Source organism: Hibiscus syriacus, unplaced genomic scaffold (genome assembly GCF_006381635.1).
Source record: "Hibiscus syriacus cultivar Baekdansim isolate YM2019G1 unplaced genomic scaffold, ASM638163v2 tig00111427_pilon, whole genome shotgun sequence".
NCBI lineage: Eukaryota > Viridiplantae > Streptophyta > Magnoliopsida > Malvales > Malvaceae > Hibiscus > Hibiscus syriacus.
In genome coordinates, this window is record NW_024063088.1 from 4015722 (window position 1) to 4033520 (window position 17799).

The 17799-nt window shown below is 32.9% G+C and overlaps 2 protein-coding genes across 3 annotated transcripts; one reads left to right on the top strand and one right to left on the bottom strand.

The window, feature by feature from the left end:
• The first annotated feature begins 6628 nt into the window (after positions 1 to 6628).
• LOC120163016 (histidine biosynthesis bifunctional protein hisIE, chloroplastic-like) lies at positions 6629 to 10163 on the top strand. Of its 2 annotated transcripts, XM_039173052.1 has the most exons (6): positions 6629 to 6698; positions 7714 to 7927; positions 8912 to 9157; positions 9243 to 9338; positions 9450 to 9598; positions 9826 to 10163. In XM_039173052.1, the coding sequence occupies exons 2-6, from the start codon at positions 7763 to 7765 to the stop codon at positions 10031 to 10033; spliced, it is 864 nt and encodes a 287-aa protein (XP_039028983.1). In that variant the 5' UTR covers positions 6629 to 6698; positions 7714 to 7762; the 3' UTR covers positions 10034 to 10163. The 2 variants fall into 2 exon arrangements, with proteins under 2 accessions (XP_039028983.1, XP_039028984.1); XM_039173053.1 differs by lacking the exon at positions 6629 to 6698 and having other exon boundaries at positions 7794 to 7927; positions 8932 to 9157.
• Positions 10164 to 10715: 552 nt separating this feature from the next.
• Positions 10716 to 17220, bottom strand: LOC120162993 (peroxisome biogenesis protein 3-2-like). The gene is made up of 7 exons (XM_039173029.1): positions 17003 to 17220; positions 16538 to 16699; positions 16252 to 16451; positions 15987 to 16117; positions 14425 to 14552; positions 12677 to 12904; positions 10716 to 11292 (listed from the first exon to the last, which is right to left on the bottom strand). The coding sequence occupies exons 1-7, from the start codon at positions 17014 to 17016 to the stop codon at positions 11040 to 11042; spliced, it is 1116 nt and encodes a 371-aa protein (XP_039028960.1). The 5' UTR covers positions 17017 to 17220; the 3' UTR covers positions 10716 to 11039.
• Between the last annotated feature and the right edge of the window lie 579 nt (positions 17221 to 17799).

The following is a 17799-nucleotide window of genomic DNA, read 5'->3' on the forward strand; positions in this document are numbered from 1 at the left end:
ATTCCTTCTCCGGTGAATATCGAGGATTGTTTACTTCTTTGTTGCTTTGGTGCTTTGGATGTTTTGTCGATTGGTGTTGGATCTACAGAAGTTCCGAATACAGTTGAAGAAACTGTAGAAATTGAAGGAATGTTCGACTCTTTATTTAAATGATGACTAATTTTCTTATTGACTTGATTTTGAAAACCTACACTAAATTATTTCTTATGTAGCTGAAAATGGTCATAAGCACAAAAGTAGAGGTCGTATGATAATGAAGGAATTGTACCAACTTCCTCTTAGAGACCACGTGAGAGTTTCAAGTAACGATATCAGTCAACCTATTGGGACAGAAGCATTTGTCTATCAGGTTACCTAGTGACAACTGTCGTTTTAATGTCAAATAAATTCCTTCTTCTTGATTAATAAATAAAGGGAATACGTTGTATAGAGAAGTAAAGGTCGATTCTACAGGGACTTAGAAAATTCTAAATTTATGTTTAAATGATTTTACCATGAGATAAGTAGTAAAATAGGGGGTTTGATAAAAAGATATTAAATAGTAAAAAGTGCTTTAAAATAAGAATAAAGAAATTAAAGAATTAAACGTTGAAATGAATGTGGTAAAAACATCCTCAAGCATCGCTTTGATCAATTTCCTTTAGATCATCGAATTAGATTTTCCCTTCGGGATTCACGTCGGTTGCTTGTCTATAAAGACAATCCCGTGACTCTATTTGTATATCGAATACCCGAGGCAATCTTTGATTACAGCTTCAAAATTGATCTAATCAACATCAATTGTCGTAGATCAATTACCATTTAAGTTCGTTAAGACCGACTCGGACTGTTGCTTCAATAACCACTAATTCTGATCTCAATTTTCTCTTGGCAAGACTATCTCGCCAAGTATGTTCCCAGGAAGACATATGTGCTTTCAATAAGTCGATCCTTCCTCCCACACATTTAATTGCAACAACCTCTTGACCAAAGTCAATCTTTGATTTTGAAAACTGTTTTGATTTTGAAAAATAAGTGCAGAGATTGAGAGATATATTCCGAAGTTATTAAGGGTTTGTTTCAATTCTCCCGTTGGAATTGAGTCATCGCTTCAGCTCTCGGCTTATGAGAAAATTAGCTAAGCATGATAAAAATCATACTTAGCATATTTAAAAACAAAGCTTGAAAATAAAGTAAAAATCGAAAAACTTGAAAAATAAAATAAAGGAGAGAACTTTTATAAAACTAGAAAGAAAAATAAATTGTAATCTGAGTTGTATGATTAGGCTTACCCCAAGAGGGTATTTATAGCCTCTAAAAACCTAGAGATAAATAAAGAAATTAAAATAAAATAATCCTAAAGATAACTGTTTTTCCTAAATTCAAACTTTAAATAAGTCTCCTAATGCAACTCTGCTCGTCCATCTTCCATAAGGTGCAATGACTAGATCTTCTAGAAACTGCCGCTAACTGAACCTTCTAGAAACTGCCATGTCAGACCGTATCATGCCCAGAGTCGTGCCCATGTCTCTAGCCGTGACCAAATAAAAAAAATGTAGAATGCGCCAGTTTTACCACTAAGTCTGGAAAGTAAGACCCTGCACGATAACAAGCATAACACAACCAAATCAACAGTAATAAATCCATAAGATCAAAGAATTAACGAGCAAATCCTACTGATTCTGAGCACTCATCAAATTCCATCTCACTTATCTCATGCTTGTCCTCAAGTATGATATAATCAAATAAGTCAAAATTTTCATTTACCTTCCTTTGTCAAGTTTCATATTCAAGGAAGCAAGGTAAAGACCACAATAATTATTCAAGTCAAGAATCAATCAATTGAAACATCACCAATTGGAACAAGTCAAATGCAATGTAACATCCATTCATTTATCAATCTCAATGCTCAAACTCAACACCTCGCCAGGATTCACTCAAATCACTCAATGTGTTTTGAGTATAGAAACGCTCAACTCATAACTCAACACCTCGCCAGGATTCACTCAAATCACTCAATGTGTTTTGAGTATAGAAACGCTCAATGTCAGAACCGACACGATATTACCATAGGCCTACAAGTAAATCAAATCTCAACTACTAATGAGAACAAGATGCATAAATCAAAGAGTCTTTTATTGGTTGTAATGGGGCTTAGGTAAAGGTGGGGAAAAGGCTAAATATATGGCTACAAATTCAAGGCAATGAACTAACAAATAACAAGTTCAACTCCATCAAAACATTAAGCACAACAAGATAAAAAGACAAACTATCAAAAAACAAATTTTTTCCTAAATGCATTGATTTTTTCCTTTTCACATTTTGTTTTTTTGTTTTCCATTTTTTCCATGTCTTTTTTTTGTTTTTTCGAACAGCTTCTTTTTCTTTTCTCTTTTTTTTCTTTCGAACTGTTGTTTTTTCTTTTAGGGAGCATACATAGGTTAAACTATTCACTTGCCCTGAAAAGGGTAGAAAATAGGGATAAAATAAAAAGGTGTGGTGAAAACAAAGAAATGAGAATAGACTCAAAAGTGGTTAACCAGAGGAAAATGCATGGGTAGGCAATTTTAGTGGGGGAAACAGAATGGTTAATCCTAAAGTGCGTAAATCACTTTTAAGCATCATGTTCATGTGTAATCTTGATAGTATTTAAAATGCAGGTTCTAAAATACCAATGTCAAATTCGACACACTCAATCAAACAAAATGAGAGCAAAATGATATGCTTGTAAAGGCTTAAATCTCACCAAATTGTTTTTATGCGTTGAGCTAAGAACATTTCAACCAACAAAATCATGGAATATCATAAAATACCAACTTAATCACAATCATGCATGCTATTCGCTATCAAGAACATCCTAACCTAAACAATTATATGTTCTCAAACAATTATGGCATTCCAAAAATATTCAATAAGACAAAGAAATTCAATGAAATTTTCGCAAATCCAACCAACACATACTAGCATCAAAACATAAAGATAAGCAAGGGGAAATTCAACCTACCTACTCCCCCTCACTTAAAGTGTTTTGCCTCAAAATGTAAAATTAAACTACAAGAGAAGGAATAGAGTACTCCCCAGATTTAATGTCGACCATAGCCACGGCCTCAGCCGCGGTGGGAGGCGCTGGGACAGAGATAGGAAAGAATCTCAGTAATTTTCGTCTCAATGGAATGGATGCGGCTATGGACTTCATCCATTTGAGATTGCATATCCGGGTAAAGTGTTGCAGGTAGCGGTTGTGGCGCATTACGGAGAACGAAAACTTGCTTGCAGCGAGGAGTGAGGATACCCAGTGAAATGAAGTATGGTGCACTCGAGGTTCCAGCAAGTAAGCCCATCAAATCCAAGCATCACTCATCCAAAGAATTTGTAGAAAAAGAATAAATAAACCTTGTAACATCGAAATTAGTGATATGAGAGGCTACATGAGTGCGGTGGTGATGGACGACGAGATGGGGATGGGGAGCGCGGTGGTGATAGACGACGAGAGGTGCTCGGTCCGGGGCGTAGCGAGGCGATCGGCGTAAACACCAAATGATACGACGAAGATGGAGCGGTTGGGGCATGGCCACGGCTTCGCGTCGGGCGAATAGGGGATGGTGGTGGAACGGAGTTGGAGTAACTTAGTATGGCGACAAACGCCGGTGTATTGAGACGACGGTATCTGCCAAGGACGACGAGCGGAGGAACGACAGCGTTGTCTGGTTGGTTCCTTGTGCGTACCATCGTGGAGCGAGCATATTAGCGAGGCGTAGTGGTTTGGTAAGGTCAGTGAGGTGAGGAGGAAGAAACGATGGAAGGGGAAAGGCAATCGGTTTTGAGAAGATGAAAGGGGGTTGGGTTAAATTTGTTTTCTGTTGTGCGTGGGGTAGGGTGTTGGAGTTTGAGTGAATTATTTTGGTGAAAAAGGTTGTAAAGTAAATTTGAAATTGATAGAGAAAGGGATGGGGTGGGGTCCATAGTTAAAGTAAGAGAATGGGATGGTGGAGTTGGATAGGCGGCAGAATGTTAACAAAAAAGGGGGAAAATAATTTGGGTTTTGCTAATGTGCGTCGATCTCTTTAGAAGTGTGCTAACGTGCGCCGTAGGAAAACAATTGTACCATTTAATTGTATCGGTACCATTTTGAGGTTCTATTTTCTTGGTATCGATATTGCCTTTGCAGTATCTGTACTACACTGCTTTGCACGACTTTACACTGTTCCTGGGGCTAAATTTGGCACTGTTCGGATGATAATTTTGCAAATCTTCGTCGTTTAAGTTTAAAAAACATTCGGTTCCTACAAAATAATAAAAATTAAATGAAACATGAATTCACGGGTTGTTGGTATAAAATAACTAATCAAATGTACCCAAACGTGAATTCCATATGATATACATATAAATCCCAAAAATTCATATGCTAGAAATCACCAAATCAATCATTGAAATATATGTTTATCAACAACAACTCATTTTCAAACAAATATTTTTAAAGAAACCAAAATATAGCCTAAGATGGTTGGAAGAGATTGTTTTTTATATTATGGTGACATGTTAGCATCACCATTAATTAAATGTGGGTTACCAAAATGAAATCAAAACTAAATATTATGTATGATTTTGAATAATTGAGTGACCAAACGAAAACAAAAGTAAGTTGAGATACTAAATGTGTAGTTTACCCTTTGTTTTATTATTTTCTAATTTTTAAAATAGATAAACATTATATCACATCAATATTTTTTTAATAAACATTAATCGTAATTTGATTAAAATTAAATTAAAATTTTAATCAATACAATTTTAATTTAATAATTTAAAAAATAAAGTACATAAATGATCCACTGACAGAGACATTTAACGACTACGAACAATGAATAATTAGGTTTAATTTTGTGTCATACTAAAATAATAATAAAATGATTTAGTGGGATCAAAGCAGAAACAATTCGAAAGGTTAGAGGGTAAATTAAAATTTTAAAAGTACATAGAGTAAATAGGAAAATTATGAAAATACAGAGAGTGAAATAGGAAGAGTAAATTTCAATGAGTAAAATTTGTAATTTACCCCAAGTATTTAATAACTTTAGGGTAAAAGTGTATAAATGGTCATTAAACTTTTCAGATGCTTGCATTTAGATCCCTAACTTTTAAAACTTGCAATACAATCATCAAACATTTAGTTCGTTTGTAATATGGTCCCCGACGTAATAGTCGTTTCACTTTCGTTAGGGTAAATTATATAAATGGTCACTGAACTTTTTAGGCGCTTGCATTTAGGTCCCTAGCTTTTAAAACTTGCAACACAATCATCAATTACATTCTAATCCCTAAATTCCAAAATACTTCAATTACATTATAAACCTCAAATTCCAAAAATACTTTAATTGCATGCCCAACACCCCAAATTCATAATCCATTCTCAAAATCTTCCATAACAAATTAAACTTGAAGCAACAACCCTAAATCCTTAAAACTTAACCCTAAATGTTAAATTTCCCTACCAATTAACCCAACATAATAAAAAACATTTAGTTCATTTTGGGTCCATAACAATAAGTGATTAAGTTGGGTTTAGGATTTAAAAATTAGATTTAATCAACTATAAGTGAACAATACTCAATTCGATTCGAAAAATTATTTTTGGACTTGAATTGATTCAAAAAATTTGATACAAATTGACTTTGAGTTGTAATTTCATAAACTCAACTTAAAAAAAATTCAAGTTAAAATCGAGTTGTAAATACAAGTCCCTTTGATTCTGTATGATATATGTATATCACATATGGAAAAATATGAAGAAATATATGTATTGTATATGGTTAAAAAACTATTTAAACTAGAATCAAATATCATTATAGTATTATAAATATTTATAATTAAATTTAAATAGAAACTTGAAAATTCAATTCGACTTGATTTAAATTTTATAAACTCAAATCGAAAAAATTTCGAGTCAACTATTTTATAAACTGAACTGAATTATAATCAAATAATATTATAATATGATAAATATTTATAATTAAATTTAAATATAAACTCAAAAATTCAATTCAATTCGACTTGATTTAAATTTTATAAACTCAAATCAAAAAAATTTCGAGTCAAGTATTTTATAAACTGAATTGAGTATTTAGGTCCAACATAACCCTAAACCTGAAACCCAACATAATCGCTTATTGTTTACTTATAGTTGGTTAATTTTTTTTGAAACGATTGTGTTTTGAGGGTTTATGGTTGCTGCTTTAAGTTCAATTTGTTATGACAGATTTTGAGAATTGATTATGAATTTGGGATTGGGCATGTAATTGAAGTATTTTGGAATTTGAGGTTTAGAATGTAATTAAAATATTTTGGATTTTGGGGTTTATAATATAATTTATGATTATGTTGCAAGTTATAAAAGTTGGGGGACCTAAATGCAAGTGCCTAAAAAGTTCAGTGGCTATTTATATAATTTACCATAACGGCAGTGAAACGACCATTACGTCGGGACCATATTACAAACGAACTAAATATTTGGTGACTTTATTGTAAGTTTTAAAAGTTAGAGAACCTAAATTTAAATATCTAAAAAGTTTAGTGATCATTTATATACTTTACCATAACTTTAGTTTACCCTAAAAGAAATTACTCACAATGAAGTAAACTTTTATGACTTTGCCTTGTCGCCTTCCTTTATGCCATTTTCAATTTGCCTCGAGGCTTTAGCTCAGGAGTATCGAGTGTCGACGGTTAGCTTCTATCCCCATTCTCCATTTTCTTTATTTTTGATTTTTTTTGTGTCTCGAGTTGCTCTTGCGTTCTTATTAAACATTCGTAGGTTCCAATCATGGGTTTCATATTCAGATAAGAACTGGAAGGGGTCTCTCTATTTCCATTATCCTATAGGCTTATTAATCATTTGAAGTTTTGGGTAGCTGTAAATTTCTGCATTTGTTTTCGGATTGGTTTCATTGTTGTTATATTCGATTTAAAATATGATTTCCCCCCCCCCCTAGCTTGAGTATATATTTAGCAATTTAAATTATGCTGTCTTATGATGTTTTAATTTCGTGATGAATATTTTGTTAATAATTATCATTAACGCTTAAAAAATAGAAAGCATATTCCTTTTAGAAGGTGATTTCTTCACCGGTATAGTTAATTTGCTTCAAAATCTAGTAGCTATTAAAACACTTGATTGGGTTTTTATCCTTTGCGTGTGTGTGTGTGTGTGTGTTTGTGATACCAGGTCAGTCAAAGATTTTATGTAAGTATACATGGATTGTATTTTAGTTCCTATATTTGAAAATGCCCTTATGTTATTTTCAAGTTAAGGATTTGTTGCGAGTTCGGGTTTAGCAACTTCACAAGATTTAAATCTGTGAATACACTCCATTGCTTTGTTATCCCTATACGATAACGCCATAACGGTTTCCCTTATTTTGATTTTCTTATATGTTAACATTTTACACCCCATTCTCTTCTCTGTGTTCTCAAAGTGGTTCTATATCTGTTAGTTATCAATTTTGATTCCTTCCCATATGGTTCGTTCTCTTGAAGCAATATAAACTATAAAGTGTTTTTCCTTCTTTTCAATCTCAGCTACAGCTTGATTTCCCTCCTTGTTGCGGTTCAAACAATGTCTTGTTTTTTTAATCGTTTTTGCATTTATATGAAACTGAATCGTTTTCACTAAATTAAATTAGTAACATTCTTCTGGATGTTAGTTTTTTAGTAATGTTGGTTTCCCATTTTTATTTTCAGCTTGACATAGACGTAACTGGAATATAGCCAATTTAAATTTGAAGTTTCAATGGCTATGTCATCTCTCCCTTGTATTCAACCTGTAAGAGTTTCTTTCAAAGCCTCTAGCTTCTTTCCTGCTGGTGTTTGTGGTGGATTCAACAAAAATAAAAAGAACGCTATTTTTTTGGCTTCCTTGAGGAAATTTGAGAAAGATATCAACTTTCAATCAAAGGTATGTTTTGATGTGCATTTTCTTGATGAATCAGCCAACTGATTTTAGTAGAATTATCTGGCTGTTTTTTACTCTATCAAGCCATTTGTTGATTAAATATTTTGCAAAGCATAGACTTTAGACAGGTTTATCTCTGATCCTAACTAGAAAAGTGTGAAATATTTTTCTGCCTTATTCTGGTGGCCAGATTGTGAAATACTATATAATCATACATACCTCTATGAATACGTTTGGTGTGAGTTACTGACATTGACTAACTACGAATTCGGGCTTCTTTTCCATATCTCATGCTAATATTTGATCCTGAATTTCTATTGTTAAGTTAATCTGGCATTTGCAGGCCACAAAAATAGTAAATAATGTTGTTACTATTCCTAGTTCCTACTTTAGCACTCCTTTTTTTATGTCTGTGTTTTGACTAGTGCCAATGAATTAACCGGTATATGTCAGGTCACTATCTTTTACTGTATAGTACTGATTGTTACATATATGGGAAACTAAATATAGGGAAGGGATCGATGGTTTGGCTTCCAATCCATCTGTTAGCCATCCCTTGAAGGAGTCCAATTGCTTAGCAATTTGTGTTCAATTATTTCTTGAGCTGCATCTGGTGATATGCATTTAGAATATGCATCTAGGGTTTGAACTCTGGACCTGGGTGTCAACTATAGACTAGAAATCAATGCAAGTAATAGGATTTCTTTTTGGGGGATTTGACTATTGCTTTGAATCTCTTCTTTTTTTAAAAAAGAGGGATATTGAAGCAAATGATAGTAGCTTTTAATTTTGCATTTAGGAATACTTCCTAATATAGCATGTATGTAGTTTTTTGCACTGTATATAAGTGTGCTTATTGTGAATAAGTGCTTTGTATGCTAGCTCATTTATATTTGTTTTATTTATGTTCTTTTCATGCTTCTTCATATTTTGAAAATCTACACATCTAAGTAGAATGACCTAAATATGTAAATTTTTTAATTATAGGTTGATACATTGTTGGACAGTATAAAATGGGATGACAAAGGTTTAGCAGTGGCTATAGCTCAAAATGTTGATACGGGAGCCATATTAATGCAAGGCTTTGTCAACAGGGATGCACTAGCTACAACAATCTCTTCTAGGAAGGCAACGTTCTTCAGTCGATCACGGGCAACATTGTGGACAAAGGGAGAAACTTCCAATAATTTCATCAACATTCATGACGTATTTGTTGATTGTGATCGTGATTCTGTTCGTTCTAAATCTATGTTCTGTTTGGAATTTTTATTGATTGCTTAATGTATTAAGTTTGACATAACTGAAACTTCTCCTTTAGATAATTTACCTTGGGAAGCCGGATGGCCCTACCTGCCACACAGGGTCAGAGACATGCTATTTCACATCAATAAGTGATTTGTTAAAGGAGCAAGAAGTAAGCAGCTCTCGTGTTTAACAAAATCGTCACAATCATTTATTCGTACTTCAAAATTACATTATATGGTGTCACTTGCAAATTCATAATTAACATAGTCTGTATTTTCAGGTTGAAGAAATTAACCTGGCATTGACAACTTTATACTCATTAGAATCTACAATTTCCAAAAGAGAAATAGAGTTAGCAGGGCAACATGGAAAGCCCTCATGGACTAAACGACTCTTAAGCGATGAAAACTTGTTGTGCTCAAAAATCCGGTATAGTTAGTTTTACCTTAACTGTGCTAATTGTGTCCTATAGAGAACAGCAGAAAGGAAACCCAATCACAAACAAAGGAGTGTTAAACCTCTAATGTACAGCATTTTTATGTATATGATATGTGCCCTGTGTCCTTTAAGTCTTTAGCATGTCTAAGAGTATGTATATGGTATTTGCATGTTAAATTTTATTGAAGCAAATTACATTGATCTGTTTTCTTATGCAGGGAAGAAGCAGATGAGTTGTGCCGAACACTGGAGGAAAACGAGGATAGTTCACGTACTGCCTCAGAAATGGCGGATGTACTCTACCATGCCATGGTTTTGCTAAGGCGTAAAGATGTAAAGATAGAAAATGTTCTAGAAGTTCTTCGGCGAAGATTCTCTCAGTCAGGTATAGAGGAGAAGCAAAGCCGTGTATCAACTGAGAACTAAGTGTAAGCTGTGGTTTTGCTAAGCAAGGTATCGATTTGAAGTTTTAATCCCATGCTTGGTTTTGTTCCAATTGTTGTCATGCTTAGCTTGTTTTCAATAAGTTGTAATAATGACATAGCCTATCTATGCGTCATAATTATGAGATAATCTGTCTCTGCGTCTAAATCCTAAATATGCATCAAACCCAGCACTTGTATTTTGATTTTACTTGGTTCTTTTTTATACAATGAAATGCTCATTCACAAATACTTGTACAAATTGTTTAATCAAATGAATACTCTAATGTCCCCAGTGGTCTCGAGTTCTATCAGCTGCGTTTGTTGGGTGTGTATTATTATTAAGCTAAAAAATTGTCATAAAAATTAAAAAAAAAAGAAACTCTAATGTCAAAAAATCTAATCAAAATTCAAATTATTAGCAGTAACTATCATTTTTCATGAATTGTAATATATTGGGCTTACTAAAGGAAAAGCAATGAATTACGTATTGGTGCTTTTATTTGTTAATCCTAATTAAATAGCACACATATTCAACAAAAACATGATTAACATTAGTATTTAGCGTCAACTCTCAATATTAAATTGATGGAAATTTGATGAAACAAATTGATGAATTTTTTATTGTATTCTATTTTCAAATACATTTTTATTATATTTGATATATGCATATTGTAAACAAATGCTAAAAATTATGATGTATAACATTAGTATTTAGAATCAATTCTCAAACTCAAATTGTACTTTGAAGCTCAAAGTTTCATCCTGGGTTAATAGAAGAAATGTGGCAGAAGCAAACAGCATATCAATGAAATACATGGTCCTTCCCTTCAATCTCAGGCTTTATTTTAGCAACATTTCAATCAAATCACCAGGTTACCAACATCATATAAAAAAATGCAAACTACTGGGATAATCACTAGCTCCTTCAGCAACTTGATTTTAAACCTTTGCATTGGTGCAGGTGCCCTTGGTAAATTAAATGTGAATTAAGAGTACAAACATGGTCTCTATGAGGCTGACATACTGGAATAGAGGAGAGTGAAGAAGAGCCCAACTTCTGGAACACTTTGTATGATTTGGATAAACTGGTTTTTGCTTGGCTCCTCGACCAAAGACGGACATATCTGTGCTATTCGTGGCAAAAGTCTAGCTAGTGGAATCCCATTTGTTAGACTGCCTCCGGATTGAAAGCTCTTATCCTCCTCCAGAGCTTCCGTCACTGCTTTGAATGATAATTCAACAACATTACCAAATTCAGCACTGCAACACAAGACGAACAGATTTCAAACTTTGACACCACACAAAGTTACCGGCAAGAGATTAACATTTGGCTGCACATAAATAGTTCTCAGACAACATCTATAATTCAATTTTGCTTTTTGAGGTCTAAAATCTAAATGTCAACTATTCAACATACCACATGCAACATCTATAATTCAATTTTTCTTTTTGAAGTCTAAAATCTAAACGTCAACTATTCAACATACTACAGGCAAGAAGGAAAAAGTCTGTCAGATTCCACCATAATGAATTCAAAATAAAAGAAGAAATATGGGATGAAAGAATAGTCATCAAAATTCCCAACCGCCACAAAATATATGCTTTGTGGCAGGTATTCTCGTTCAGAGCATTATCCTGAGATCAGAAATCTGTCTGACTGAAATATGATGTGATAATTATGAAAATAGTATACTCCAGGTGGTCCAGACAACAAGACTTGACATGCTCAGGCTGGTTTCTTCTCATAGTGGTTATTAAAAACCTGTGCTTTATTTGCTAATTAACCTTTCATCTCACTACTAAGGAAACTAAAGTTTTTTTATTTTCCTTTTCAGAACATTCTCCTCTCCCTCATGACTTATACAACCTTCCCAAGTCCCAACTGAGAGGATTTGGAAGGAATGGTTCCTCTTTGGAGTTTCTTTTAACATCTTTGTTTAACTAGGATATAACAATACAAAAACATAAATAAGAAATTATCCCCTACTCTTCCTATCTCTTCTCTTTCCTTTTTTTTACGGAATCTAAACAAAGGGGAGCTTTCATCTCTCTTCACTCACTTCCTACTCTTTACTCCTAGTTTTTTTTTTAATTCAACATTTATTTTTATTGTTATTATTATTTTAAGAATGATACACCACAATTGAGTAGTCACTCATCCCCAAGAAACCCCAAACATGAAGTCTTAGGTTTACCAAGCCCTACACCGACAAGGCCATGTATGGTCCTCGAAGTTCCACAATGTTGGCAGCCCTTCATTACATATTCTAGGTTACATAATCAATCATTACCCCGAAGGGCCCCAAAATTGATGTATGCACCCCGCCCCCCAAACCCTTTTCCCCCTTCCCTCCTTTTTGCCTAAAAAGGTTGAAAATAAAAGGAAAAGGTAGAAAAGAAAAATAATGGAAGTTATCTAAGACTTGAGCATCATAATTTTTTTTAAATATTTCCGTTCTCTTTCCCCAAGCAATGCTTTACAATATAATTATTAAATAAGAATGGTTGGTGTTAAAGCCTTTGTTGAGACAGAATGTAGCTATGCAATTGACAACACCACCCCTTATTCACTTCTAAGACTCGTAAATTGCTAAACAGAAAGCACAATAAAACAATATTTTCTACGCCAATGTACTAATGATACCTTGAAAGTACTTCTCGTGTCTCAACCATAAGTTGATCAAATTGTGTAAACTCAGGAGGTTTTGTTTTATCACTGCTGGATGTTTTGGCAAGCTTGTGTAATCTTGGGTCCTCGGGCATCAAACAGTCCACCCAGTGATGAGGACTTCCCATGCTAAGGAACATGTCAAGTATCTGCATGATAGTTTGATGAAGTATTGCAGTATTGAAGAAGTCCCTCAACTGCTTTCTGCAAGGTCGCAAAATTCCAAGCCATGTGAGGAAACTTTAATGTTCACCCTATGTCCTTCATAATCTAAGACAAATCATGAAGCATTCTATCATACAGATTTCAGGGGAAAAAAGAAGTTACATGGTAGTAGTATCTTCTGAATATTAAAGTGAATGCAAATAGATCTTGTATCTTAGCAGGGAATGTCATACAGTTCAGGAAGTTTTCTCAAAGGATTACGCTTGATGTATATTTCACTTTCATGTTTTGGCTCCTAACCATTTTGAATTTATTCTCTCGTGGTCTAAATATTTAGAGGACATATCACATTCCTCATTAGTGAAAAGGGTAATAGAGTAAACTCAAGCAAGAGTACATAATCTGAAGAGTTTTGAACAATATCAGAAATCCGTCATTCAAGGACATTAGGTTTGGCTATCAACTTTTGGGAATAGAAGCATCACACAAGTCACGATAGTCGGTGTCATTACATTTTTCAGTCCTTGTACGTGCTTTGCACCTCAGAAGTTTTCTGTCACATACCCTACAAGTAAATACTTGTTCTATATTTTAAATAATAATCATATAAATGAATACATAGTTGTATTTTGTACAAATATTTAAAATTAATACCATGCCCCAAAAAAATAATATATGAAATTAATAACATTCATATTATCATGTAAAGTTCGTTTAAGGTGTAGAATATAAAGTTGACAACTTTCAAATAATAATTATATATCAAATATATAGTCACATAACATAAAAAAATGAAATTAAAAAATAAACTGAATTCTAAACAACTTTAAAAATGTTCCGTATATATTACATATCACAATAACATAAAGAGTAGTACTTTTTACATTAATAGAAAATTTCGAAGAAACATTTTCAGGTAAACCTTAACTCATTTTTATTTATAAAATAAATTTATTTAATTAAGCTTGATTTCTATTTTATAAACAGGATAAATCTTGTTAATATTTGAATGATAATATCTAAAAATGGCAATTTACAACCATACTAAACAATAATGAAAGTCTTTCAATAGAAGAAGAGTTTTTATTTAAATGATAAAATCTTAAAATGGCAATTTACAAAATAATACTAATAATTTAATTATAAAATTTAAACCAGCAATTTAAAAATATAATGACCAATCATATCCATTATTGTCAGTTCAAAAGATTTTCCACATTCATTTTCTTATAGGGTATAGATTATACAGTACAGTGTAAATCCTTCTTGATTAGGAGAAGGAATGTGAATGGGTTACTCCTTAAACTGGAAGATCAAATTGACATAACATACCTTATTTGAAGATGGATGATTGAAAATGCTAACCTCAATCAAGTCCTAACGTAAAAACCAATTTGGGCTCGCTATATAAATAATTTTCCTATATTTCTCTCATTTATAGCTATGTTCTTCGGTAAAATATTTACATATCTAATCCTTCTCTAGTTTAGACTTGCAAAAAAGCTAATCAAAGAATAATAAACCAAAATGAATAGATAAAGAATTGGAGAACCACGTACGCTTTCAAAACTTCTGTAGCTGCTGTCTGCATAGAGGAAATCAATTTTGGCAAGCCATGACTGGCAAGAAAGTCAGCACTTGCCAGAAAGTTTTGCTGGTCATCCCTGTCAATGAGATCAGCATCCTCCTGCATGAAAGGCACAAAGACCATGTCCAGGGAGTAAGATAATCAAAGACGCCAGAAAGATCATAACTAAGATTTATGGGGACAAAAGATACTGGGAGAAATGACAGAAATCGACAATGAGAATATTCAGTGATATTACCTACCAATAAGATGATGGCTTAAACAATACAAAAATAATGAACACTCACAATCACATAGAAAAAGGGGGGGAAAGTGATGAAGATAAGAAGGTCAAGTCGATTACAACCTCAGTTAACACATACAAGTATTATTTATTTCTATGGTCAACACTGTGGCTATAAGACTCGGCACCTAGTATGAATTGAAGTCTCATTACTATCTTAATATTTTCACATACACTCCCAACAGGCTTAGATAAAGGATTATGCAAAAATTAAGTTCACATGTTAGTACCCAAATAACCATTCAAACTACATTGAGTAAAAAATTATTATAAGTACCGACTTCTTAAAAACTTCATGTATGAGATTATTGACTAAATAGAAATACTTAAAAGAACCATCTTCATCCCTTTTGATTTATCATTTTCTCTTAGTTGATAGTTGTTTCGTTCAATCCTGATGGGTAGTTTTGGTGTTTTCAGGCTTACGAAGACAATATATAAGGTGAATAACAATAATAGTTTAGGACAAGAATATAGCCTTCAATAACAAAAGTGCTAGGAGCAATATGAAGGTTCAGATAAGCCTTCAGCTAGTAATATTTATGAAATCAAAACTATTATAGGTTTTGTGTCTGTAAACTTTCTCTATGTCACTGAAAGAAACTCTTTTAAGATACGAAAATTTGAAGCTTAAAACCTAGAAGGAAAGGCAAGGCAAACCACCAGAAAATAAGGGAGTGGACACACAAATAGGTGTTTGAACTAGTACACTTAATCTAAGTAACACAGGCGTGCGCACACACACATATTCAAAGCCAAGTTCCAAATAATGAATAGTTCAAGTGACATGCATGACACAAACCACTTACTAGTTCCAACATCTGATGGGTATGATTTAGGTTTAAAAAGCACATGAATTTACTTATGCTCTTCCAAATGCCTGAACACCCCCCAAACCCCAAAAAAAATTAAAACCCCTCCCTCAAATTTGAATATAAACATTTTCAAAAGTAGAAGCCCAAGTCATGATCATTCCACCTCAATAAATCAGCTTATTGAAAATTTGAAAGAAAAAAAAATCAAAAAGAGATACTTTGTTTCTCAAACAATTGAGGCAACTAAAACGAAATCAGGTGGATATACCAACTAGCACTAAAGTGAGAAATTTAGACTTAATAATACTCTGAGTAATTGCACCAGATAAAGTGGTAAAAGTTGAAAGTTGATATGGTTCCAGAATCATTTGCAGTTAACAATTTATGAATTGAACATATTATCAAGCATTACGGATAAAAAATTAGTGATCTTACAAGTAAATGAGAGCTTCCAAGACCACGTGCAGTATCAATATATAAATGTCTTCCTAGAATGTTGACTTGAACTCTAATATATAAACTGAGAATTGTTACCGCCCATATTGACACCACCATCCTTGTAAAACCTGGAAAAAAAAAAATCAAATCAGCTATCAATATGAAAGATTAGAGTGTTAGACGCAACATGGCATAAGAACTTGCAATTTATAAAATCAAGAGCAGCAAAACGCTAAGAAAACAATAAGCAACAGAATCTTACTTAAAATTTTGAGTCTGTCCCATAATTCAAGTTTCTCTGAAGAAGACAAACTGTTGGGCTGATCCTTCCCTTTCATCAGTCTATCTGTAAGACGTGAAAGGTTCAAATCTTCATCTATCCGACAACTTAAATAATGCATTGCATGAGGCAATGTTGTTGTATCAGCAATTCGTTGAATGCTGTCAAAATGGACTTGCATTCTGTCAACGTTACAAAAACCAGAAAACATAAGAACCAATAGAGAGATTTGTTCCACAAAGATCATAACAGTTTTGATCGATCTTACTGGGCTTTAATGAATTCATCGTTTTCCCTCTCTCTTGCAAGTTGCCTTTCCAAATCAGTAAGCCTACGTTTGTGAGCGTCATATAGCTTATACAACAAATACCCACTTCCAAAAACACCTGCTGTAACCAAAACCTTCCTCCTATGCCTTCTCCAAAGATCCCTATATCCACACACACACACAAAATGTACTAATTTACTATCAATTCAAGCACTAAAAGAAATATAAAAAATATATCGTAAACCCAACACTAAAACTAAATCAAAGCAAAGTATAGCGTAGCAATTAAATGAAAACAGAAGCAAATTAGCAATTAACACATACTAAGCATAATATTAGCGAATGCCACTGACCCAAAAGCAAAAAAAAAAAAAGTAAATGAAGCACTAAACAAGCTACGCAGCAGAAAACCAGATATATAATCGAATGAAAACAAACAATTAAAGGGAAAAGCGAAATACTGACCTTAAATAGAGCATATTTGCTGCTATCAGCTAAGCGACACATCCATTTGGAAATTAAGTAAATATGAAACGTGAACAACCCAAATAGAAAAAAAGAAAAACAAACCCTACACTGGATATCAGATAAACAAGGGTATTCTTTAAAGGCAAAAGACGAAATATATGAAATCTTCTTGACGATGGGTGACGGGAAAAGGCATGTATAGGGATACCCCCGTCCCTTGAAACTAAGAAAAATTAAAATTATGGTCAGTTCCACAACGAGGGTTTATAAGAGGAGGAATTTTGTAAAGGGAGTGTAGCCAAATTGTTTATTATTTTGATTTCTGAAGAAATAAAGGAATTTGGGGTGCCTTACTAATTAGAGGTGTAGTTGACTACTCTTTCCAGAATTTTTCTTCATTTTAATGAGAAAAAAATGTAATAAAACAAATAAAAATAAACTAGACTAAATTACACCTATGAACAACCTAATTATTCGTACTTTTTTATTTTTTTTAAAATTTTATAAAATTATTATTAAAACTTTTACAATATTTTTAATCATTATCCGTTAAATGATTATTTGATAAAATATATGATAACTTTTTAAATCCACATAATAAAAGATTTAATATTTATTAATTTAATTATAATCTTAAAATATTCAAAAAGAATTATAAAATATTTGAAAATAAAAAAAGGTTTTAATTTAGTGGTTAACCCTCAACTTTTGCACAAATAATCACTTTGACTCTTCTTCTTTTTTGAGCATTTTAATCTCAATATTTTAATTTTTGGTTAAAATAATCTTTATTA